Source organism: Onthophagus taurus, chromosome 1 (assembly GCF_036711975.1).
Source record: "Onthophagus taurus isolate NC chromosome 1, IU_Otau_3.0, whole genome shotgun sequence".
Lineage (NCBI taxonomy): Eukaryota > Metazoa > Arthropoda > Insecta > Coleoptera > Scarabaeidae > Onthophagus > Onthophagus taurus.
In genome coordinates, this window is record NC_091966.1 from 19648777 (window position 1) to 19674186 (window position 25410).

General features: G+C 35.1%; 1 protein-coding gene across 2 annotated transcripts in view; it reads left to right on the forward strand.

The window, feature by feature from the left end:
- Positions 1-25410, forward strand: part of LOC111420405 (Cyclic nucleotide-gated ion channel subunit A) — a 220483-nt gene that overhangs the window by 116183 nt on the left and 78890 nt on the right. The window contains exon 2 of one of the 2 annotated variants that reach the window (XM_071198171.1): positions 5818-6183. In XM_071198171.1, the coding sequence (XP_071054272.1) occupies positions 5845-6183 (339 nt within the window). In that variant the 5' untranslated portion in view covers positions 5818-5844. Of the gene's footprint in view, positions 1-5817; positions 6184-6745; positions 7070-25410 lie in introns of those variants that run through there. The other variant, XM_071198182.1, reaches the window with a different exon arrangement.

Genomic DNA, 25410 nt, shown 5'->3' on the forward strand with positions numbered 1-25410 from the left:
GCAATTTTTTTTCCATAGCCAACTTGATAGGTTTTAAGAAAAATAAAGAAACAATCCAAATCATAATGAATAATGGACATTGTACTAACAAAAAATAAAGACAATAAAAGATTAAAAATAATTGAATTAAATTTAATTGTTTGTTCACGTTTTTCTTTTAAAACTAATTTAATATAACAGAACTGGTAATTCACACCATTATTAAAAAAGAACCACTGACTAAAGCATAGCAGTGATCACTGTTCGAGAAATTCCAAATCAAGAGGAACATAGCATAATTTATACTATTAACCTAGCTACTATGCGTCAAAACTTGTAATACAATTTCCGAAGCTACTAAAACGTTAAAAAATAAAGAAAATTATTTCATCAAGTAAAAGTTATGTGAAATTATGCTGTCTACTCAACCGAAGAACAAAAAATTATAGATTTAAAAAAAATAGCGAAATTAGTACATGAGATTTCATGTCGTAATAATCCGTTTTAATGGCCTAATCATCACTCCTAATGGTTGTTTTATACCACTAATAATAAAAAAAGTATGGGTGTGAGCCACTTCTGAGGGACATGCGTATAATCGCCGCGAATAAATTCAGATTTAATTGACATCCCTGCCTCAACCCTTTACTCGTATAAAATCCTGCACTCATTTTCCATCTCACCCTCGACATAGTCTCCGAGTATGTCTCTTCCATCCTCTCTATTAGATATTCACTAATTTTCCTTAGATCCAATTTTTAGCTTGTAGCAATTTTAGCTGCAATTTTTTCCTATTTATCATATCAAATGCCGCTCTTAAATCTACGAATAGTGCACGCAACTTTTCCCCTTTTTTATTTAGTTTTTTTAGTTTCTATTTACCTCTTCTACTTCGGAAACCTATTTGTCCATCCCTACAATCTTTTTTTTTTAATTATTTTAAATATTTAATTACTAAAATTTATGTAAAAATATGTCAGTTTAAGGCGTTTTCTTTCTAACACCACAAATGCAGAGAGTTTACTTTTTAAAGCATTAAGTAATCCCGGAAAGACACATTTGGACACGTTTAGTAGGATATCTGGGAGTATCCTAATGCTGTGATAACGCTGAGTAGAACGGGCCCGTTTAGTGATTGCATAACCGTCGCCTTCGTAGGAAAAATTTTTACCTGCAGCAAATTTTATTATTTTTTGTTGTTGTAAAAAGGACACAAAAAAGTTCCATTCGTTAAAAGGTCCAGCGAACAAGATACTTCTATACAAAGTATTTACATGTAAATCTTTCCCTATGTTACTTAAAAGAGTCATATAGTTTCGAAATATTAATGATATTTGCGTTAATACACTGTATCAAGAGAAAAATCAAAAAGTGATCATGAACAGCAATCTATTAAAGATTCAAAAAAAATCAGAACCGAGATGCAATTGTTGTAGTAATCAATCCGCGAAATGTACAAACTATTAAACAGGAAATGAAGATAATTAATAGAGAGAAAAGCTTAGTTACTGCTATCAAAAGGAGGACAAAGTGATCATCAAAAAGTTAATGTAAAGGATTCAAATGATTCAATTACTATATTCGTTTTAAGAGTTTTAATATTCTACATTTTCAATTTTAATATCGTTGGCCATTACGTAATAATTATTTATTAAAATATACGTCTATTAACAATTCGCGTCAATAAAACGTCATTTGTTTAAGAAGATTAACACCAAGCAGTTTGACACACCAGGATTTTAGTTGGTGCTCGAGAGGGCAGAGGAAGGTAAATCAAGGCACACCGTGGTTTCGGAACAGCCTGGACTAGCACTATACCTTTTCAAGTTCAAATTTGTTAGCACTAATCAAATTTAAAATGGCATTAAACAAAACCGATGTAGGCAACTGTCATAATGAAATTGGCATAAATCAAAATGACATTAATCAATATCAAATTAGCATTCAACAATAATCTTTAATTCGTGATTAACATTATAAATACATAATTTTATACTTGGTAATAAACAATATTGTAAACCCAAAAGGTGACATCCTCCATGTTTAAAATACAGGAGCTTTTGAATTCCGGCTATAAACCTGTTACAGTTAGTTACATTAATTTTTGGAATATTGTCCTAATTATATTTTCTAATTTTCGAATTCTGTATTCTTTAAGACAAATTTTCTCGGTAATTTCTCTTCAAAATATTTGTAATCGCATTTGCCAAGTCCGCTTTTACACCTGCTTTCAAAATTGCCCAAGCGTGTTCAATTGGGTTTAGCATTGGACTGTAAAGACTAAGGGCCGGTTTATCAATGTCAAGTTAAATCTGTTAGATACGCAACTCATGGATAAACTTGCCTAACAAATAACCTCAGTGAATCGTTTATCCAACAACTTTCTACCCGACAGGTAGCAACCTACAAGATAGAACATTGAGTGTTAACACTAGAAACGGAAATGAAACGTAATTGGTGAAATTTGAATAATTGGCTTTAGTTTGTGAAGTTGATATAAACAGCTGATCGTGTTTTGGAGGTTCGTCTTAGGAACGGTTTGTCAATATCTAGTTAAGACGATTTATCTGTCAATTAAAATTCTAGCTGATAGATAACGTCGACGAATCGTTTTTCCACCCGTAGTTTAGGGTAATCTTATAGATAAATATGACATTTGGTTACCCACCAGATTGATGTACTGGTTAAGGGTTTACCTATAAGATATTGTCAAGAAAATATGAGCACAAGTTTGGTTGCTTGGTGAAAGGAAATGACAATAAAATCAAAATATAACGTCAAAAATAAATTAAGCTTATAATTGTGGTGATGGATAAGCAAGAGAAAGAAAAGATCATCAAATTTTAGTACAGCAGAAAAGAACTTAAAAAAGAACATAAGAAAAGAACATAATAATATAATCTATAAACTAATATAGTATAATCTCGTCTTAATTTTAACCAAGATTGACAAAACTGTGTCCTTTTTTAACCGAAATCTAACAAAAAAACGTGGTCGTCCAACTCCTCAAAGTGGTTTTGACTTTTGTCTTTCTTTTATAATATATGGTCGTCGTTTATAATTTAAGAGTTGGGCAATATCCTCATCTTTATCGCTGTCTAATAAATATTCATTTAGGATATTTATTATATTCCATTATAAAAGAGGTTTTCGAAAACAAAGCACAATACCGAAAGCACATAGGAATGATAACCGCCAAAACACGATCAGCTGTTTATATCAACTTCATAAACTAAAGTCAATTATTCAAATTTCCCCAATTACGTTTCATTTCCGTTTCTAATGTTAACACTCAGGGGTGCCATCTATGTTCTATCTCGTAGGTTGCTGTCGGGTAGAAAGTTGTTGGATAAACGGTTCACTGAGGTTATCAGTTAGGCAAGTTTATCCATGAGTTGCGCATCTAACAGATTTAGGTTCATTACTACCATCTTCTGGTTAAGCTATCTAAGGGTGCGTTTACGTTGGAGCTGCGATAAACGATACTAGCAAAATAACGAAATTGTTATCATAGTTTTATATGCAAGTGTTTATATTGGAGCGACGAATTGTCACAAGCTTGACAGCCGACTATAAGAGCGACGCTAATTGTATTCCCTATTTTCTTTGCTATTATCAGGTGTGGTCGGCATGGATATCGACTGTTTAATTAGTGAAATTTTTGTTAGATCCCCCTTGTGGGACCAAAAAGATAAAAATTACCACAACAGATTTATTCTGACAAATCGTTTTCAATTCATTTTGCGCAGCTCTTATCGCTGCTCTCATTGCTGCTCTTATCGTTTATCGCAGCTCTCGTTCCAATATAAACACCTGCATATAAAATTATGACAACAATTTCGTTGTTTTGGTAGTATCGTCGCTATTATCGTTTATCGCAGCTCCAACGTAAACACACCCTAAGGGATTATTACCACGCTTACGGCTATTTTAAGCGCTCTGATTGGCTAGTAGATGGGTTTATCTATAAGATAAATTTAACTAAAAGATGGTAGTAATGGACCTTAACTCGATATTGATAAACCGGCCCTTAACTAGATGTTGATAAACCGGCCCTTAGGCCCACTGTTACCACCTCTTGATAAATTTAACCAATAAATAATTACCATGGTTACAGCGGTTTTAAGCGCTCTCATTGGCTAAGAGCGCCAATTTATCAATATTACAAGTTTATGATGAAGAAATTCTTGCCACAATGGCAAGGAGCATTATCAATGACTAAAGCCACTGAATATTAGCTATCTTGAGCTCTCCTTAAGCATTGCCTAGCAAACTCATTAGTCTCTTCAGTTTTAAATGACACCCTTCTTAATTCATAATAAATCAATCCCAAGCTGCTGATACATTCGATAAGATGCAAATTTACTCCCCGGCAACCGGCAGCAATGAAAGTACATCGACTTCCTTTTTTTGAACGGTCTTGACTTTGCGAGATAAAGAAATTAAAGTTTGTTTCATCTAAATAAATTATGGGCGTGTTTTCACTTTGAACTTCAAGCAAAGTTCTTATGTATTGAGATGCTTTTGTTTTCACTTCAACGGTGTTGGTTCTTTCCGGTTCAAAACGTATTTGTTTTAATGTAAACATGAGGCCATCAAGGTGTTGTCGAATACACTCCTTGCTTACATTAATCTGAAACTCATTTCGTAATGTTTCTGCTAATGTGTGATTTTAGGATATTCTTCAACTTTAAGTTTAATTTTAAGTTCAAAGAAACGGTGATGTTAATCTGTAATTTTTTTTTGTGTTTTCACTATAACAATTGTGAAGATAAATATATATTTCATGTATAATACATAAGTGTCCGATCACTTATGTGAGTCAATGTATAAACTTTTTGCTGGCCAAAACGTATTTTTGAATTAAATGGATCCATGTTGCAAGTTCGGAAAATATATCAGAAAGAAAGTAAAAAACTTCTTACTCGCTAAAATTTTTTTTAATTTATGTCAAAATCACTATTAAAATATTTTTATCATCATCATAAAGATTTTAACTCTTCTTGTTCGTGCATTTTGTTGTGTCTTTTAATTTTAATTATAAATAGTAAGCATTTTATTCATGTAGTGTAAGGATTATGCAAATGTTTCAAATAATGATTTTCCTGTTTTAATAGTGATTTTGACAATTCGGCTGAGGATGAGCTTATTGGCTCGAAACTAGTCCCGTATAAATTAAAAAAATTTTAGCAAGTAAGAAGTTTTTTACTTTCTTTCTTATATACTTTCCGAACTTGCAACATGGATCCATTTAATTCAAAAATAGGTTTTAGCCAGCAAAACAGCGTTTCGCCCCACTGTGCGACGCCTTGCTCCATCTTACACCGATGAGATCTCGAAGAATCTATTGGAAGATTGACATAATGACTTCTGTGACTCAAATTAGGTAGTTTGGTAGTTTCTTGGTTCATCTTATGGTGACAAACGATTTACTAAGAAATACATTTTTTCCGCTATTTATTTAATTGTAAAGTAATGTTTTTGCGTACCTTCGTTTATTTGTATTGAATTACATTTCCAACACTTTATTCCTATTCTGTGCTTCAAAGCGCAACCTGCTTTTAAAACGAGGATTTTCTCTTATCTTTTTGTCTGTGGCGTTTCCTGTAACATTTTCTTAATGACATCAAAATTGTATTATACAATAAAATATAAAGAAAATTTTGCAGGTTCCCAATCCCATGTTTTGCATTTTGTAAATATATTTCATATTACTTCATGTGTTGTATTATTTCATGCATTTCATGTTCAGAATTAAAGTTCACTTTTCGAAACATATATTGTTGTGATCATTATGACGCTAATATTATCCTAAGTAATTTTTGTATTTATTTTTAGTGAAGTGACTCCGTGCGATGCCCTGCAATGTGGAGTTATGTAATGGCTGCCGCCAGAGGTGACTCTCGTCGTCGCCCGGGCTCTGTCTTCACGGTGCAACAACAATCTTCAAATTGCGCCCCCGGACCGTGCAGGGACGGACTAAATTCCACCTCTTACACGAGACCACAACCCTCCGGAAGAGATGGACTTACTTCGGTATTGTCTAGAACACCGTACCCAAGGGAAGATTTCAACTATAGCAACTACGCGGGTAGACACCCTCTCGGATCGGCTATTTCCAGAGATGGCTCTAAGGATCCTCTCTCGGAAGTTCGAGTGCAAACCCCCATTTCTGATGCTACAACTACTTCGCCGGCACACGAGGTTTGTAGATTTTATTTAATAAAATAAAACTAAATATACATGTTCATATATTCAAATATATATAATAATAATTTAATAACAATTCGTCAAATCGTATTACTATGTCGTTTTTACTACATAGTTTAGAATTATTTTTATTAATACAATTAATATTTATTAATTTTTAAGAAAAAAGAAATTTAAATTTAGCCACAATTTATAATGCAAAAGAAAAGATTGCATGAAAATTAAGCAGCTCCCCGATAAATCGATACTATCCATATTTTTAGATTTAGCACTTGAAGTAGCTTTTGCACCCAGGACGACGCCAGGTAGCAGTTGAACAAATTCAATTCCTTCGAACAGTTTTGTTTGCATACCTCCCCCTCAGCAATTTTATTTATCGGGAAATATTTACGACGACGCGAACGGAAGGAAACGAAAAATGCCATAGAGAAACCGTAAACGAGACAAAGAGCGCCGATCAAACTGTTTAAACACGCATCATGAATACTAGAGCGGAAACCGTCTCCTCCCACCAGTTATATAGCTTTACTGTTTGATGATCCTTAACTTTCGGTCAGTTATTAGTTCGGTTTTCAACACCTGCTGGGTCGATCAAACGGGTAATGACAATGTGAAAAAAAAAAGAAAAAACAACCGTCGATGTCTCTTTGAAATCCGTACGCTGTAATAATGGGACCGAACACACGATATATTGCCTCGTTCATTAGTATTCACGGGGAAATGTGCGTGAATTACAAAATCGAATCGTCTATCTAATTAACCGAGTTTTATATTCATCGGTTTTGGGTTTAATGTTAACGTGTTTAGGGTGTTGGTACTTTGAAGTGTTTAGAAGAGAATGGTTAATGTTTGTATCAACATTGCAAATGGCATCAATGCGGTACGTGAATAAAGTAATAAGTAATTTGAGAAATAGACTCTTTTCATTACCTAGATACATTGCCACATTCATATGATAAAGCTGTTTTATAGTAATATGCTTAACAAATGATGATATTCGTTTATTTTCTAATTATTTTGACAATGGATTTAGTTACTGAACTGCAGCTAAAATCCACAATTAGATTTGGATTAACAATGATTATAAATAAATAGAATATAGAGTGTGTGTGAAATATAATCCAATACTGTTTAATTAACACCTTTCATTAATAATATATATCCCGAAACTATAATTTATAGTTTTAGGTTTATTAGAAATTTTAATTTACAAAATTATTGATTTTGATATTTATGTTTTTCTTTGTAACTAAACGATGGCAATAGTTGGATTAGATTTATGACTACTTTTTTAACACTACATTTATTGATAGACACATAAATTATTTCGGATGATGAGTTGAGGCCACAGTTTGAAATTTTATGTTGTCAAATTTATATAAGACCAGTTATGAGCTAAGAGAGGTAGAAAAAATTACATTGTCTTCTGCTTCTTTGCAATATTACAAATTAAATTTGGGAGACCAGATATTGCATGCAACTCTGAAATATTAAAATAACCCAATTTATTTTCGACGAGACGTTCCGAATCTTTTATTTCATGCTTTTTAAAAAGAATTACAAGACACAAAATGTTTCATTAAGAACAGCTATTTAAATATTTATTTTATTGCTGTCTTAAGTCCCATTAAGTGGAACAATATAATCAAGAGTTGCATATATATAGATTATTATATCGTCAATAAAACGATTGTTTATCGAACGAAAACAGAAAGAGATATATCAATTTGGTGTCTTGTAAATGTTCTAATTAAAAATTATGGGTGTTATATATCATTGTCGATTATATTTGTAACCAGTTTATCATCGTCCCTCTGTAAACTATGCGACTAAAGAATGTGAGTGCCTTTAATATCCATGGAATATGTGCGCTGGTATTACAACCCCGAGATAAGATTGAATTTAAATAGATTTTAGCAGAGTTGTTTCGTTTTAAACATTTTGTTTTAATCAAATGTTTTAAACATGTGCTTAGGTTTAAAACAGTTTAAAACATGTTTTTTTTCCATTTTCTTTAATGATACTACAATGAATAAAAATAGGAAAAATTCTCAAATACATTATACAAACTTTTTAACATACGTACATATTATTTATTTATTAATAATAGGAACACAACAAAAATTGGAAAACTTTAAACTTTTGCATACAAGCGTTACCAAATTTCTCACACTCTTTCAGTCTCATAGTCATCTAAGTCATCAATCTGATATCTGATCAGTCACGTCATCACTGTTGGAATTAAGCTCTTTAAAAGTTGAAACCAACTTAGCAGCTTTGACATTGCCTAGCCGATTACGTAGTTTTGAATTGACTAAACCGTATGATGAGAAGAGTCTTTCTATGTTGGCTGACGATGCAATAGCTGTATGAAGCTGTTGAGCAAGTTCCAATGCTGTCGTATTTATATTTTTCATAGAACGCCACTATGCCAATGGTTTTACATTCCCAATTAGATGTTTAGAAAACATATATGGTTTAAAGGGTACACACTTTGCCTGGTAATTAATAATAATTGACAATGCTTCTGGATGATAGGTATCTACATATTCCATGCCAGTTTCTATTTGCTCTTGACTAAGTATATTTCCTTTAAAGCGATGATCAAGCAAATTTGCCAAAACATGAGCTGGGATCAAAGTCATTTCCATACGCTCGCGCTCCTTGACTTTATTCGTATCACTTACCAAAAATTCTCCATTTGCTTGTTCACTCTCGAATGCTTCCAAAAGTTCTAGCCATATCTCGGTAGCCTCTCCTATAGTGCAAATGTTTCTTTGGACTTTGTGCAAAGCAACTTCGATATACTTTAATTTTTTTAAATAGTCTTTGGCATTTGTCTTTAAATTGGTGTCGTTTACAAGCTTTATTATATCTTTACCAATACTTATTCTGTTGTTTGAGCAAACGTGGAATAATATTGACCAGTTTTTCAAGTAACTGTCCAAGCAGTCCTATAAGGTATTCCAACGAACATCCTGAGGCAATACAAGAGTAGAATCACCAGCTTCTCGGAATTTTGCGCTAGCAAAATGTACATTTCTGAAATATTTACAAATTTTTTTGATATTACTCTTTATTCCTGGCACGTAAGTTCAATATATGGGCTGAACAACCATAAGTTATTATATCTTTCCTGTCTAATTCCTCAAACAGACCCCCTCTCATTTTGGTCACATTTGCAGCGTTGTCTGTGATTATACTAGTTACCTTACAATTATATTCTCCACATTTCTTAATTGAATTTTAAGTAGCTGTAATAAATACTCAGAACTGTGACTATTCCCACTCGTATCAATGGACTCTATCAGATATACTCGTTCACTTTCTATATCTGTGACACATACGCCTATTATAGGTTCATCATGAACGTTACTCCAGCCGCCAAGCGCTAAACAAACCTTCTTGTTGCATACATTTTCTTTAATTGTTCTTTGTACTGAATTATGAACCTTATCAAGCAAGTCGGTAGAAACAGAATTCCTGTTTGGTGGCTTATATCCAGAACGTAATGCATTTTTATCATCTTTTTAACTTCGATGTTCAACTGCACGAAATGATGTGTTAATTGCATATAAATATCGGGCTATTTGTAGATGCAACTTATTCTTTTCTGATTGGCTGGTTCATAACAAAGCTTTAAACAATGAAATGCTGCTTTTAGAAGTAGACGGTTTTGGGGTCATCTCAACGTCACTGTCATTTATACATAAAATGCTATCAGTAACAGAGATTGTTGGTGCTGACGCTGACAGACTCTGACAAAAAAAGATTTATTCAGTAATTTTTGTAAAATCAAAATCTTAATTACTACCTAACCTTGAGAATTAAAAACAACACCGTAATTCCGAAAAAATAAAAATTTTAAATTCAAAGTTACCTGTATTATTATCTGGGTAAGCATCCCTTGAATATTTTTGGGTTTTGGATATCTCATCTAACGTTAAATCCTCATCTGACTCAGAATCATAGATAGTTGACATTGGTAGCTGAGAATTTTCAGATGGAACACATTTTTGAATATGTTTCTTCATACGCAGCACTAGTCCAGCCATAATTACTTTACATTTTTTACATTTAGTAGTCACTGATATTTTGTTATTATCTTTAACAACATCAAAATATGACCAAATGGCATCTTTCTTCTTTCCCGTAGACAACATTTAAAAAAAAAACACCACAGGCACAAAATAACTTACAGTAGACGTTATTGCAATAGCCAACTTGCAATGCGAATTTATAAATAGTCTGTGGTTCCTCTAGGCCAATAGTTCCTCATTGCAATTGGTTTTCTTATTTCGGGGATTCACCGGCACAGCCTCATGGCGGCGCGCGACGTAGTTCGTAACAGCTGATCGCGACAGTTTAGTACAGAGTCGGACTTCATAAGGTATCTATTATTTAAGAGAAAAATAGATCAAACATTTTCAATTCATATTATGTTATTATGTTTGAAAAAATATGATTTAAACAATGTTTTTTTCTAAGTTTTATTTGTTTAAAACATAAAATTTAAAAACAAAAAAAAAACATGTGTTTTGTATAAAATTAAAAATTACATGTTTTTTTTCAACCCTGGATTTTAGAACATTTTACTGTAAATACACAATGCTCACCGACGAAACACGATTATAAACGAGAATCACGAAATCATATAAGTCATGGTCAGTCGAGAAATGTGAAATCAAGCAACTTCATCACCAATATTTATCCTAAAATATAACGCTAGTAAAATTACTACACTATGACGGGCCAACTAAACTAGTTCTACAAAATAACAGTATAATGATTTTACTCAATTGTTGTTGCTAAAGAAGTCATTGAAAAAATATCAAAACGTACTATCTGTGTGTATTGTAGAGTTATTTTAAGATGCAACAAACAAAGATCTATAAAGCATTGAAAGTATTGAATATATATTCCCACACCTTGAGAAACAATTACAGCAATGTTAATCGTATGTAACACGCTAATGCAACAGAAATACTCTTCCAGTTAAATATTCAATCTGGATCGATGAATGTAGGCAACCGACATGGCCTCTTAATATTTTCAACTACATGATATAAATTGTCTCTCAAAATTAACTGAATTAATAATACAAAAATATATATAGACATGTAATTTTTAATTCTTAACAGCAACTTTAAAAATGGAAATAGTAAAGTTAAAGAACTTTATGGGTGAACGACATTACAGAACGACAGCTGCATAGTAGGTCAGATAATCGAAGGTCTTACAATTAGTGAGCTTCATTCTCTTGGAAGATTATTTAACTAAATTTTCCTCGTTCTGTTCCATTCTCTTCATTTTCCATCCTCTGTGATAAGAACCACTTTATGTTGTTTCATATGATTCAGTAGATTTACAACGTTTACAACAATGTATTCACACCATAATCAGCTCTAATAAAGCTATAAGCATATCTGACATTGGACAGATCAGGAGATGAGTTTGGGGCATACTGCTTCTATGCCCTCTCAATAGGTTTCAGACTGATACAGCAACTTCCTTCTGTTTTGTAACAGGTGTTGGCTTCTCCGTTTCCTGCTTATTCGTTAATCGGAATAGTAGTCAAAGCCGAAGTAGTGCCCAGTTCTTCTAAGAGTGTAATAGATTTATCATAAATGTCCAATGGTCATGCATCATCATGCATGACCTAGTATAGTTTATCAATGTCCACTCAACCGTTCGCAATCACCTTTTTTTTCCAACCACCCTTCGCCCTTCTTAGCAAACACCCTTCCACCTTCCTCCTCATACCGGGACAGCCGGGGACATCACGAAAAAGGATCCCCCAACAGCCGCTCGAGCCGGAAACAGTCACAATAAAGCAAACCACAAATAACTTTTGCAAACTAAACATTATTAAAGCGAGGGGGGCTTTACAGAGCCACCCCTCTCTTCTTTCCTCCTCTTTAAACCGGGAACAGCCAGGGACGCCACAAAACAGGACCCCTGACACCATTCACTCCGGAGTCGGTCCAAAAACAAAACAAACACACGAAAGACTTTTACATTTTAACTTCCCTATCGCATACCGAGGACGAGGGGAGGCCTATGGGACCACCCCTCTCTTCTTACTCCGTCACTTCATTCTGCCTGTGCCTCACCTCATTCTACGTCGCTGTCAATACGTCTCCCACGATTTGCTCAATATGTTTCCACTTATACTCGCTGTCTAACATGTGATGTACTGTATTTTCCGGCGTAATCACCGACCCAATACGCTCCTCCACACGGACCCTGTCTTCCCTCTATCTGATACATTTATAAAACGTGTGCTCAACATCATCACGTTCATCGCAGTAATCGCAAGTATCTTCCCTCTTTTTAAATTTATACAGGTAGGCATTAAAGCATCATTGGCCTATCACCATCTGACTCAAATGGAAATTTACATCCCCCAGCTTCTGGTTCTTTAGGTCGGTGATCAACCTCTTGGACTACCTCGCCTTTTTCTGTGCCCGCTCTCCATCTTGTCTCCCACTCCTCAAATATCTTCTCTTCTACCTCTGACTTGTCATACCCATCTTGTCTTTATCATTAAGTCTATGGGCAAGGAACTGCCCACCACCTGTAGCGTCTCAGTCGAACTCGTTTTGTACGCGCTTATTATTCTAATTAGTATGGCTCTCTGTATTCTTGTCAGTCTACAAACATTTCACTTGATCCGGCAAGCATCACCCCAGGCTCTACACGCGTACAAGATCTGCGAATATATGGTCGCTCCGATCAACCTTCTTTTTGCTTCCCTCGGTCCAAAGGTAGAGCCCATCACTCTGTTCAGATCCTAAACCGTTTTCCCGGCTTTTTCTCTAGCAAATCTCTAGCTAACACAACTCCTAGGTATTTTAACGATTCCTGTGTGTTAATCACCACGTTCCCGACTGTCAAGGTTATCTCTCCAAAGCCTCTCCTGCTTCTCAACATGATAGCCTCCGTCTTTTCGGGGGCGATCTCAAGACCGCCATGCAGTGTACCACCTGATTTAAAGCAACCTGAGCCCTCGTCTGAATATCCTTCTCGTGCCAGTCAGAGACGACAATGGCGAAATCGTCTGCATAAGCGATAAACCTTGTGTCCCCTCTCACAGTCTTGGTCTGAAGCAGCCGCTCAAAGAATATATTCCACACTATCGGTCCCAGGACCGATCCCTGTAGAACTCCACTCGTTATTTTGGAACTGGACCCTCGTACTCAATGTAACGTTCGCTTAAATAAGCCTGTATAATTCTGACCACATACACCGAAGCGCCGTGCCAAAAACATTTCGGACGTCTACTGTCATCAACAGGCACTTCTTTTTCTTTTCCCTCCGGAATTTGTCGCAATTTAGGGCCTTTACAATGACCTCCTCTATAGCGTGGACGGCGTGGACTGTCGACCTTCCCCAGTTCGTTCAATTCGTCGTTAATTCTAGTCTTTATAATGGACTCAAGGACCTTACCAAAGGTATTCAGAAGACAAATTGACCTATATTTTTTCCGGTCCGTATTGCCTGGCTTCTCGATCAGAACCAAACTTCCTATCTTCCACTGCACAGGAAAGATGCCTCGTTTCAATAGTTCGTTATACATACTGCCAACTTCTTCGACGCTATCCTGGCAACATCCTTTGTTATCTCCGGAGTAATGCCGTCTGGCCGAGGGGTCTTGCCACTCTTAAGGCTTTTCACGATCGTGATAACTTCTTCCTGTGGAGGAAGTTAGGAGGTCACTTCTTCAAGTGACCTCCTGACCCTCTGGGAACAACTCCCTTATAGACCTATTGGACTCTTTTACTGGGTTCTATTACCACCCTGCTGTTATTACCCGTTCTCTTAACCGCTAGCAAACACCTGTTCATTACCTCCAGGCGGAATAATACTTTTATCCTTGGAGGAAGGTGTGCTCTTTTCATCGTCTGGGATGTACACTAATTAGATGTGTGCCACGGACGAAGAATTCTGCGACACTCAACAGCCTATCCTTCAGATCAATATCAGAACAGGCTGAATAGCAAAACAGAAGTAGACACGGCGCTCAGTTCTGAAAATGTATCTGCTGACTCATCCCAAACTTGTACCTCTTCTATACTGATGTGCTTAGCGAGATAATCTAGGTGAGTGAATCATTCCAACCTCACCTCCATTTACTTTGGGCAACTGAAACCATCTCCGGCCTATTTGTTTGACTGGTTGATTACTTGAACACTTGTTCAGGTATTGGCCAATTCGAATTTCTTGCCCAGAAACGTTAATTTTACATCCTCTTCCGGTGTACTATTGTTTTTCCCAAAACTTTCTTAAGGGTGGCCTCGAATGGTACACTCGCCATTGAACGAATCCACAAATATTGAGGAAGTGCCTGGTATGATTATATTGATATGTTATAAATTGAATCGTCACCGATCACTTTGTCCCCCGTATAAACGTTAAGTCACGATAACCGAGTTTTTGTTAATCAATTGATAAGTCTAGATCCGACACTTTTGGTATGGTACACAGGCTTCTCTTGTCAAGGACCGGTAATAATTGCAGTGGCGCTCTTAGTTCAAGCCAGAAAGATTTAATACTCGATGCTAATCTTATTAATTATAGTTTATATACTGCTTCACCAAAAATTGTTTCAAAGGGAAGGCATTATTGCTAATTAGCTATAGCTTCTGATAACAAACCATTTTCAATATTCTAGGAGTGTAACATTACAATAACCACAGTTTTTTTACCATCTGAAGAGCATATGCCTAATTTAATAAATCTTCTATCTGTTAGACCTGCCGGTCAGGAAATTCTGAGGTCGTTGTCGAAAGAACTCCTGAGAGGTGGAATTCTACGTATGTATGTACGTAGTTTCACGTTGGGGTGAATTCCTTCACAGCACTTAGGCCCCAACGGGCCTTTTGTATATCCCCACAATTAACAATTCATTTAAAGGTCAAAAAACCAACCCAATGTTTTAATGAACGTTAATATATCTGAAATTGGGGCCAAGGTACGCCAAAAGTGGATTCCCTTAAGTACGCGATGTTGGGACAGTCACAAACAATATGACTTACCGTCTCGCCTTCTATTTCACACCATCTACAGAGGGATGTATTCATCAGCTTCATGTAGAACATGTGCTTACGTAACCTGCAGTGTCCGGTCAGGAAGTGGGTGAGGAGCCTCACCCACTTATTGATTTTCTTAGGAACTGAGTAGATTTGTTCCGGACAGGGTAGAGCAGAGTTTTCTTTGCAAAGGCACCTACTGGTGTCTCATCTCATTTACCGCAAAAAGCTCGATGGGAGATGGAATTGATCAGCTTTGATACTGTATTAAAAGCTAGCTGTAGAAACGGTGACTTGTTAGCCGCCCGTCTCGCCAACCTGTCCGCATGATCGTGTCCCTTAATTCCGATATGTCTTTTTTGTCACTTTATCGTGACGTTATTATATACAGGTAAAGTAAGTTACTGGTTGTATATAATTTAAGTACGGAGCCAAATACTGGGATCATCAACCGTGGGGTAAATAAAAACCTCCTTTAACCTCCTAGTACCTTAGCTTTCGAATTTTTATTTTAATTCTTCATCAGAGGAACGCTATTTTATTTAAAATAAAAGAAACAAATCAAACAAATTATACAATAAAAAAACTTAACCTAACTTACAGATAGAGGTTGCAAGTCGCAAAAATACAAAAACCCATAAGTCAAACAGGGGGCCAGACGGTAAACGGCCCAAAAAACCGCCGCAAAACCAAAAATCCAGCACGATGGCACAGGAACAATCAAATTCGAGAACAAAACCACAACAATAAGAACAACAGGTGACATTCGTGACAATTAAAAACCGAGAGCCATACCAACCCAACAAAAACGGAAAAAAGACAATTCCCAACCACAAGGCGGGAAACTTGAATACCAACCAAGATCAAAACCAAACCTCACCGAAAGACGAATCTTCGAGAGGTGGGGGACGAGCAACATGTAACTTGATCAAATTGCAATAAATGTCGCTAACATTTTGCACATCAGTGCGAAAATTTACAGAATTAATCTCATTCAGGATGTGGAACATCTCAAGAAAACGGCGTTTATAGTATGAGATAACACCAAAATATTTCACCTCTGGAGCAAAGGTTAATGGATTATTGCAGAAATTGGGTGGTGATAAGTGTCCCAGCTTCTTCTGTTTAGTGAAGAGAACAATCTCAGTCTTTTTAGGATTAACATAGAGCGTATGTTGTTCACACCATCGTTCAACAAGTTTAAATCCCTGCTGCATTCTGTAACAAAGAAAATTGTCAGATTTACCTCTTAACAGAATAGCCACGTCATCGGCGTAATAGACTGTGAAAAGATGTTTATTATTTAACTCACGAATGAGATCATCAAGCGTTAAGCACCAGAAAAGCGGTGAGAGTACTCTCCACCTTGTGAGCAGCTTCTAACCACAGCTCTCTGTACTGTGGCCTTTTGTCTTAGCCTGAGGTGGAACTGTCCTGCCATCGTTGGGTGGTCTTTCTGGTGGAAAATTTTAAATTTTTTTTCCTGCGTAGGTATACACGGCAGTCTAAACTCACCTATTCCCTTCACTGGCTGTTCCATTCTTTTCTTCGCTGCCTGCCCCGTCGTACAACGTTCTGTATTCTGTGCTGTTCCCGGATCTTAGTGTTTGTTATTTTGCTCTTCTCGTTTTGCCTACAATATTCTTAAATTTTTCATTTCAGCACTTTAGCATGTTTTTGTTTTGTTAGTGTCTTCGCGGGCTTCTATACCGTAGGTCATAACGGGCCTTATGCAGTTTTTATAAATTTTTGTTATCCTATCTATTCGCATGTATAGGTTTGACCAAATTGTGTCTCTTAAGCATTCCGACTACTTACTAGTTTGAACATTACTGGTTCCTTGGAAAATGACATGACTTTTGTTTTACTTATAGAAATTGTCATATTGAACTGTCGGGCTGACTGGTAGAATTGAAAGAGTTGTCTTTGCAGGTCATCCTCAGTTTCCGTTATGATAATAAAAAGTAAATGAAAAAACGATTAAATGAATTTCTTATTTTATTTATTTTCGGTGCTACATGTTTCAAAATCTAACAGATTTCATCTTCAGGCACGACTGAAACATACAACGAAAAATTGAGTTGAGGATCTAAGTTTTCCAAAATGAATTGAAAATCTTTAAGTTATAACTTATAACATAAAATTAATAAAGTGACATGTTAAAAATTACCGTCAAATGTGAGAAGCACGTGTTTCTTGATAACTGTTATGATAACTGCATCATCGCGTTGTTCTGTAAATCGAGATTTTCTATCGTAATGTTTCTTATTTGGGTCAAGTTCCCTAGGCTTTTGTTAAGTATCATTCCCAAGAATTACGATGAAGCATAAGGAATCTGAGTATTGTTTGTTTTAAAGGAAAGATGTTGACTCTGTTTCAATTTAAATCACCATGTATTGTTGTGCAAAGTATTGATTTGTCGTGTAGATGTTTATTATTTTCTGTTACCATGATATTTTTTAATAATGTATAGCTATCATCAGTAAACGTTGCAATAGTATCATGTTCAGATTCAGGAATATCATTAGCGTATAACATGATGGTACCAAAAACAACATATTGAAAATTCTGTTGTATGACTTTCTTTTCTTCTAGAAACTTTTTAATTGTAGCAATAATAGCAAGACATTTGTCTTATCAATCTGCATGAGCAAATTCATCAAACGGTAAAACCCTGAATACTGTTTAAAGCAGTAGATGAGTTGTGTGTTATAAATTTTATCTTAATATGATAAGTCAGTTTGAACCTATTGTACGGAAAAGTCAACATCAAAAAGTCCCATTTCGACCGATGTCAGCATACCATTTATATCTTCAGTAAACATGCATACATAGTAACCAAGAAGGAGATACATCTTATCGATATTAATATGAAATATTGAACACAGACCTGGAAATAGTTTGCTTTACATGACCTGGAAACATTCGCAAAAACGTTGTGATGAACAGTACTTAAAAGTTGTGCTTAGTGAATCATTATTACATTTCTTTATGTTTTGGAAGATATATTTTTTCTTCTAGTGCTAGAGGTGTCTCTAATTTTCACCATATATATGACGAATGATGTTGTAATTATTACATTACATATAAGTTTGGTTTCCCAAATATATGGGAGGAAGGATTACCAATTGATTTTCGAAACTTGGTCTTGAATAATATCACGTCGGTGTCACCAAATTTATGGGGAGCTTACCATATATAAATAATTGATATTGAAATAAAATATTTATTGTTTGACGATGTAATTTTGATTATTGTAATGTTAATCAAAATGTCGTTTTGATCAAGACCTAACAACTTTGTCAATGTACATTATTACAATATTACAAATTGTACTATCTGATAAACGTAGAGCTCTCAATGTTAACACAACAACCAATCAAGACAAATATACTTGCAGACCTAATTAACTTACGATGATAGTTGGTACACCGTAGTTATTAACACAAAATTTATGTTGGATCATTTGTGCGGTATGTACCCGCATTGAATGAAGTATGGGAAAAGTGAATGATTGGAATGTTTACATGATGCATGGATGTATAATACGAGCTATGTAGCATTTCCAGGAAATGGTGTTAAATTGCAAAATGGAGTTTCCTATTTTGCGTAAAAGCATTTGTCCGAATGCATTTCATCGCTGTGAGCAAATGCTTTCATTTTACGTATGGTAACAAGGGAATGAATGAATTATTTAGTTTATAGCTGGTTTAACTAGGCTCTCATTAATTATAAATCTTCCAATATAAAAGTTTTTTTATATTGAACTTTCGTAATTAAACCGTGCTATCGGCAAAATCTAAATATTAATCAACTACAAAATTAATCCACTCTCAAATTCAAAATGCAAATAGATACGAAGAAAAGTTTTTAATGTAGCCGGAAATCCGAAAATTTTTACTTTATGAGGAAAACTTTTTGACGTATAGACATCTGACCTCGTCCTAATGCATCTTCCGCGAAATTCAATCAAAGTTTTAAAGACTACTTACGTAATACATCATCGTTTCGAATATGATTTATATTTTCGCGCTCAGAGTGTTGTCAACTTAATTAAATTATTATGAAATTGATTAATCATTAGAAAATTTGTTTTGTAAGTTCGTTAAAACAAAATATATGGTACTAAAAGTTAATGTTTAATCTTAAATTGAAAACAGTCTTGTGAAATAAAGTGATTGCGAGGGGACGATTTATGATTACAAAAAGTAACCATTTTAATTAATTTGTTATTTTTATTTTAATTTGCATAGTTTGAAACGTGCTTTCAAATCAACCCATTCGCTATTTGCAGAGTTAGATTCTAAGTGGATCGTAAAATTTTCGAATACGCGTTCACAAATTGAATTAGTTTCTGCCGTTCTACATCACTTTCAGCAAATTAATTACGCCCAAATTGATTGTAATCTAATAATTTAAATGACTCGTAATTGTGAAAATGTTTGAGAAGTTCCGATGATCTATTTTCGTTGGGAAGCTCGAAGGAGTAGCAATTAAAATCAATAAACATGTGACTCCGTAGGCGGTCCTCTTACATTATACGTCTGAATATAGGTCACCAGAATTTGGATAAATCTGGTTTAACCAAACTTTGAAGTGTCTTTCAGGAAATATGGGAGATTTTGTACGGGAAGTTAAGCTTTTCATCTGAATTTATACGATATGATACATTGAAATATGTCTTACCATATCGTTTGCGGAAATGCAAAAAGGGAATAATAATTGCTATGGACATATTTATATCAATGAAAACTGGAAATTAAAAAATCAATTTCTGTTTTATAAAAGCAGAAAGTAGTAGGTTTTTTTTTACTGTGATCGAGATTTATTTTGACAACATCGTGATGTAATGGGCTGATTTATAGACAACGTTTAAACTGTTTAAAACAAAATACAAAAATTTTCTCTGATTTCAATACGATTTTTACACAACACATTCAGTTTAGTTATGAATACTAACATTATTGATAATCATTTATAACATATCTATAAATACAGTAGACCCCGGTTATAAAGTATTCTCACAATTTTTTTACAATTTTCCCTTTCCTAATGAATGTATTCCTTAGAATGTATTATTCTAATATATATACAGGGTGAATAAAAAGTTTGGAACACCTGAAATATCTTCAAAACTAGTTTCTTTTTGAAAGAATCCTTGCAGGTGTCAAAGACTATAATAAATTTGTCGTCTTTTCCTATGTCTAATTTTTTTTTACAGTGGCATACATTTTCGGGGTCAAAGGGGGCAGCATTTTTTTAAATGGCAACCCCAATTTTTTATTCGATAATCTGAAAGAACACACTTTTTTGAGTATCTTAGAGCAAATTTTAAATTAGGTTGCATAAGAAAAATTTTGCGAAAAAAATTTTTTTATTAATAAATATATGATTATGAAAAATTTTTAGTAGGCGCTGAAAATAATTGAAAATGCTTTCAAACTATCGCGATGGCATGAACTTATCGAAATAATCCAAGTGGCTTTGCTTTGTTCGTAGCTATGGTTACGTTGAATGATATTTTTACAAACTAATAAATAGTTGTTTGGTAATTTTGATCATTTTACTGTTGAACATTTTACTTTTTAATGAAGTACATGACGATCGCCCAGCAATATCACGATCTAGGTTGAGAAAAATTAAAGAGATCATGGACATGTGCGTGACTTGCCAAGATCTGGTCGTCCCACAATCGATGATTCTCATCTTCATCGATTTAGTTGCTGATAATCCTCATACGGCTTCTCGTGAAGTAGGTTTAGAAATGAATTTGAGTCAAAGTACTGTTCACATCGACATAAATAGACTGCCTAAGTCTGACATCACAGAGGTGGGCGGAGCTTATACTCCAAACAATTTCATTGCTAACCACAGTTGTTAAGATAAATCCCCAAAAAATGTCATTTAAAATGTCATCACTTAGTTTATTTTATTTTAACACTAATGAAAAATTGCATGTGGTGATTTACCGTTAGCAACACAGTTAGCAACGAAAATGTTTGGAGTCGGTATAAGCTTCGCACATCTCTATGACGTTAAGGCTTAGGTTGTCTATTCCATCTTTATAAAATTTCACTAACTCAAGAACTAGTAGAAGATGATTTTGACTATCGACTGCAATTTTGCGAACAAATGCAAATTCTGTGTAATAATAACCCAATCTTTGCGAAAAATATTGTTTTTTCGGACGAAGCTACATTTTCTTTAAGTGAAACAAAATTGCAGATATTGGGCCTTAGAGAATTCCAGGTGGATGCAGGAGACTCATACACTGTTTCCAAGAAAAGTTAATGTTTGGGCTGGTATAGTGAGAAACGGAATATTGGGACCATTTTTTTTTAATGAAAATCTGACAGCCGCTAGATATTTGCAATTTTTACAGGAAGAACTATGGTTTCAGCAGGAGGGCGCACCACCTCATTATGCCCTTCCCGTTCGAACGTATTTGGATGATATTTTTCCACAAAAATGGCAAAACCGGACATAATTGATAGAGTGCAAGATGAGTTTATTTTTAGGTTAGGACACTGTCGAATAGTAAATGGAGAACAGTTTGAGCATCTTATTCATTGACATTTTCTGATTTCTTTTGCATGTAAATAAAATCAATTTTTCTGCTTTAAATGTATTTCTTTTCATACAATTATTACTTAGCAACGTAATACAAAGCTTACTCTTAAAATCAAGTGGCCTTACATGCTATGGAATGAAAAATGGGAATTGCAACGCCTACTAGAAATTTAAGAAAAAAAAATCTTTTTCGCAAAACTTTTCTTATGTAACGTAATGCAAAATTTACTCTAAGATATTCAAAAAATGTATTCTTTCACATTATCGCATAAAAAATTGGGGTGGCCATTTAAAAAAATGTTGCCCCCTTTGACCCCGAAAATGTACGCCACTGTAAAAAAAATTTAGACATAGGAAAAGACGACAAATTTATTATAGTCTTTGACACCTGAAAGTATTCTTTCAAAAAGAAACTCGTTTTGAAGATATTTCAGATGTTCCATACTTTTTATTCACCCTGTATATATACCTCCAGATCCTCTACCCTCCTTCCCCCTTTCCACACCTTCGCCTCCCGCTCCCATCACCTCCCTCATCCATCTTTTGCCCTCGCTCCCCTCTCCCAAAATCTGCTTCCTGTCCATTGCCTCCTCCCTTAGCTCACTACACCCGCTCACTTGCTCTATCTCTCTTCCCTGCCACCTTTATTCCTCCTTCTTCCTTCTCCCCCCTTTGCAGACCTCATTATCTTTGTTTTCTCGACGTGTACCTCCAACCCCTTCGCCTTGAAATATCTTTTCAAGGACCTCGTCATCTCCTTCATCTCCACCGCCTTTCTAGCCACGACCACCAAATCGTCCTCATTTCCTCCCACAACTTCTCTCTATCCACGTTATCGAATGCAGCCTTCAGGTCAATAAACAATCCATACAGCTTTCCCCCCTTCTTGTTCAACTCCCTATCAACCAGGTGTTTTAGAATGTATATATTGTCAATTGCCCCTCTTCCCTTCCTGAATCCCATCTGCCCATCCAGCAACAATTCCCCACTCTCAATTTCTTCTTCCAACCTCCCCAGCAGTATATTTGCATAAATTTTGAAAGTTGTGCCCAACAGGGTGATCCCTCTATAATTGCTCACCACCCTTTTACTCCCCTTTTTATACAGTGGACATATTATCCCCATCCTCCACCTGTCCGGAAACCTCTCCCCCATCCATACGTCGTTTATTACCTTCCATAGCTTCTTCTTCACTGTCTCCGTCGCCTCCAACCATGCCTCATTCTGGATCTCATCTTCTCCTGGCGCCCTTCCCCTCTTTAGTCCCCTCAACACTGCCTCCATTTCTTCCAGTGTTATCTCTTCTCCTCCTTGCACCCCTCGCTCTCCCTCTCCCAGTCGTCTTTCTTCCACCCCTCCCAACAATCCCATGAAGTAGGCTCTCCATACAGTCATTTGTATATCTCTGCTGACTTCCTCTCTTCCCTTGCTCATCCTCTTTAAGTATCTCCTACTCAAATGAAAAAATGCATGTTAAAAAATACATACATTTAAGAACAGAGGTTGAATTGAGTCGTTTGTATTTTTTTAGGATACATTTCACGTATTAGAATCTAACAGTAGTCGCTCATGCCATTATCACTGGATCAATTTTCGACATGTCTTGCTGTAACTGCTGTCCTTGCTCGTAGCTCGTATTGTCTAAGTTTTTAAGAAAAAATCAAGATGAGAATTCTGGAAATGAAGCTTACGAGACATTCTAGCTCCAATTTTGCCGTAATTTTGCAACAAATTGCGAATTATTTCTTTAAAATCCGAGAATTTACGTTTACCAAGAAAGCTGTGAACAACGCTTTGAAATGGTCATTAACTTTCGAATATCAGGTCCGACAAATATTCCTTCTTTGATTGTTGCGTATGACAATTTGGGAAACAAGTTGATTAAGTACTAAAAAGCCGGATCTTCACGATTTAGCGCTTTGGCGAAATTCTTATTAAAGCCAAGTTTTATGTGAATAGGTGGCAGGAGTATGTCTTGTGGATTTACAAGGTTCTGCAAATGGAAATGTTTTGTTTTCCTGGCTCATAACAACTATGACTTGGCCAATTTTGTCTCACATAATGATGTTTAGTTGTAGAAATATGTAAATCAATTATATCTGAGGGCTTCAGGTGGTAAACTACCCCTAGATTTTTGGAATGTTTTAAAAACTACCCTGTCGATTTTGGCGATATTATGTGTCCTTATAATACGTTTAAAAATATTAATGACGTGTTTTTTCTTATTTGCCTCTGACCATCCCCTGCAAAATTACGGGGTATGATACATAACCCCTTTGCTTAAAAATAATGTGATAAACTGTAACACTTTTGAACGATATTTTGAAGAAAACCATAAATTAGTTGTAAATTAAGATTTACGCAGTAAAATAAACCCTATACGACATTAAGGGGTGGCTGGGGTTAACAACCCTAACCTCCCCAAAAATTATTTTTTGTTGCGAAAATTGTTTGTCATTTTGGTGCAATTTCCCATGATGTTTTTTTTATACGTTAGGTAGTACTATTGTAAAAACTTACAAGAGTTAGAAGTTTGGGGTAGAAAATATATTTTCGCTAATAACTTTCATACTCCTGCAGAAAAATGTTTTTTATCCTTATTCTATTTAAATAACACAAAAGTTAGGATAATTATATAAATATTTATTAATAATGAGTTAAAAAGTAACTGATAAAAGAATGGTTGACTATCACAAATTGTATTCTACATTATTAATTTAATTTCTTTTTATTTACTTTTTTTATTCCATTGTATTGTTGGCAATAATGAAAATCATGGAAAAAATCTTTTAAACACAAAGATTGTTTACACCATGCACAAGTTATAACAGCTATATCTCCACAGATATCGCACGTAGGTTTTTCATTGGAAAAGCAAACCTCCACGGGATTTTCAAACTGTTCTGGTCTCTCCTCTATACATATATCTAGATGCAAATCAGGCGTATTTAGAAACATTAATAAATCGTGGGAAAGACAACTGGTTTTTCCGTTAAGGATTTTTAAAATATTATCTCGCTGATGCAAATTGACATCGTAGTGGTAGAGAATAGCTTGATCAGAAAATCTTCTAATGAAATTTTTCCATATTCTAAAACCAAATACATCCAGGGGTTGAATTTGACCTGTTGTCCCTGTAAGTATAGACAAATATTTAAACTTAACATCCGATGGAGTTACTTCACTAATAATCAGGGCAGTGACCACTCCAAGAATCCAGTAATAGTAATGATTTAGGTCCGGTGTTTGGGAAATAGACATTTTGTAGCCAATTTTTCATATGAGCAGAAGTCAGTTTACCAGACTTTGATGCCAAAACGAATATGTTATCTGCTTTGAACATTGCATTTATTACCCTCAGTCCAAACGTACCAGAGGATTCTTTTAAAACAATGAAAAGAGGAGAAAGCAGCTTTCCATTTGCAGATACGATGGGTTGAATTGTGTAGCTATGTGTTGTCGATGACACCGACTGGACCACACTTTCCACGGTTTTAACCCCTAAATCGGTTAAGGTTCTTCCTGAATGGAATTCCAAATTAAAACCACTCTGTTCAGAGTTATAGGTATTCTCAGGTCCGTATATTTGGATTTGTTCTTTTGCTTTTTTGACAAAATC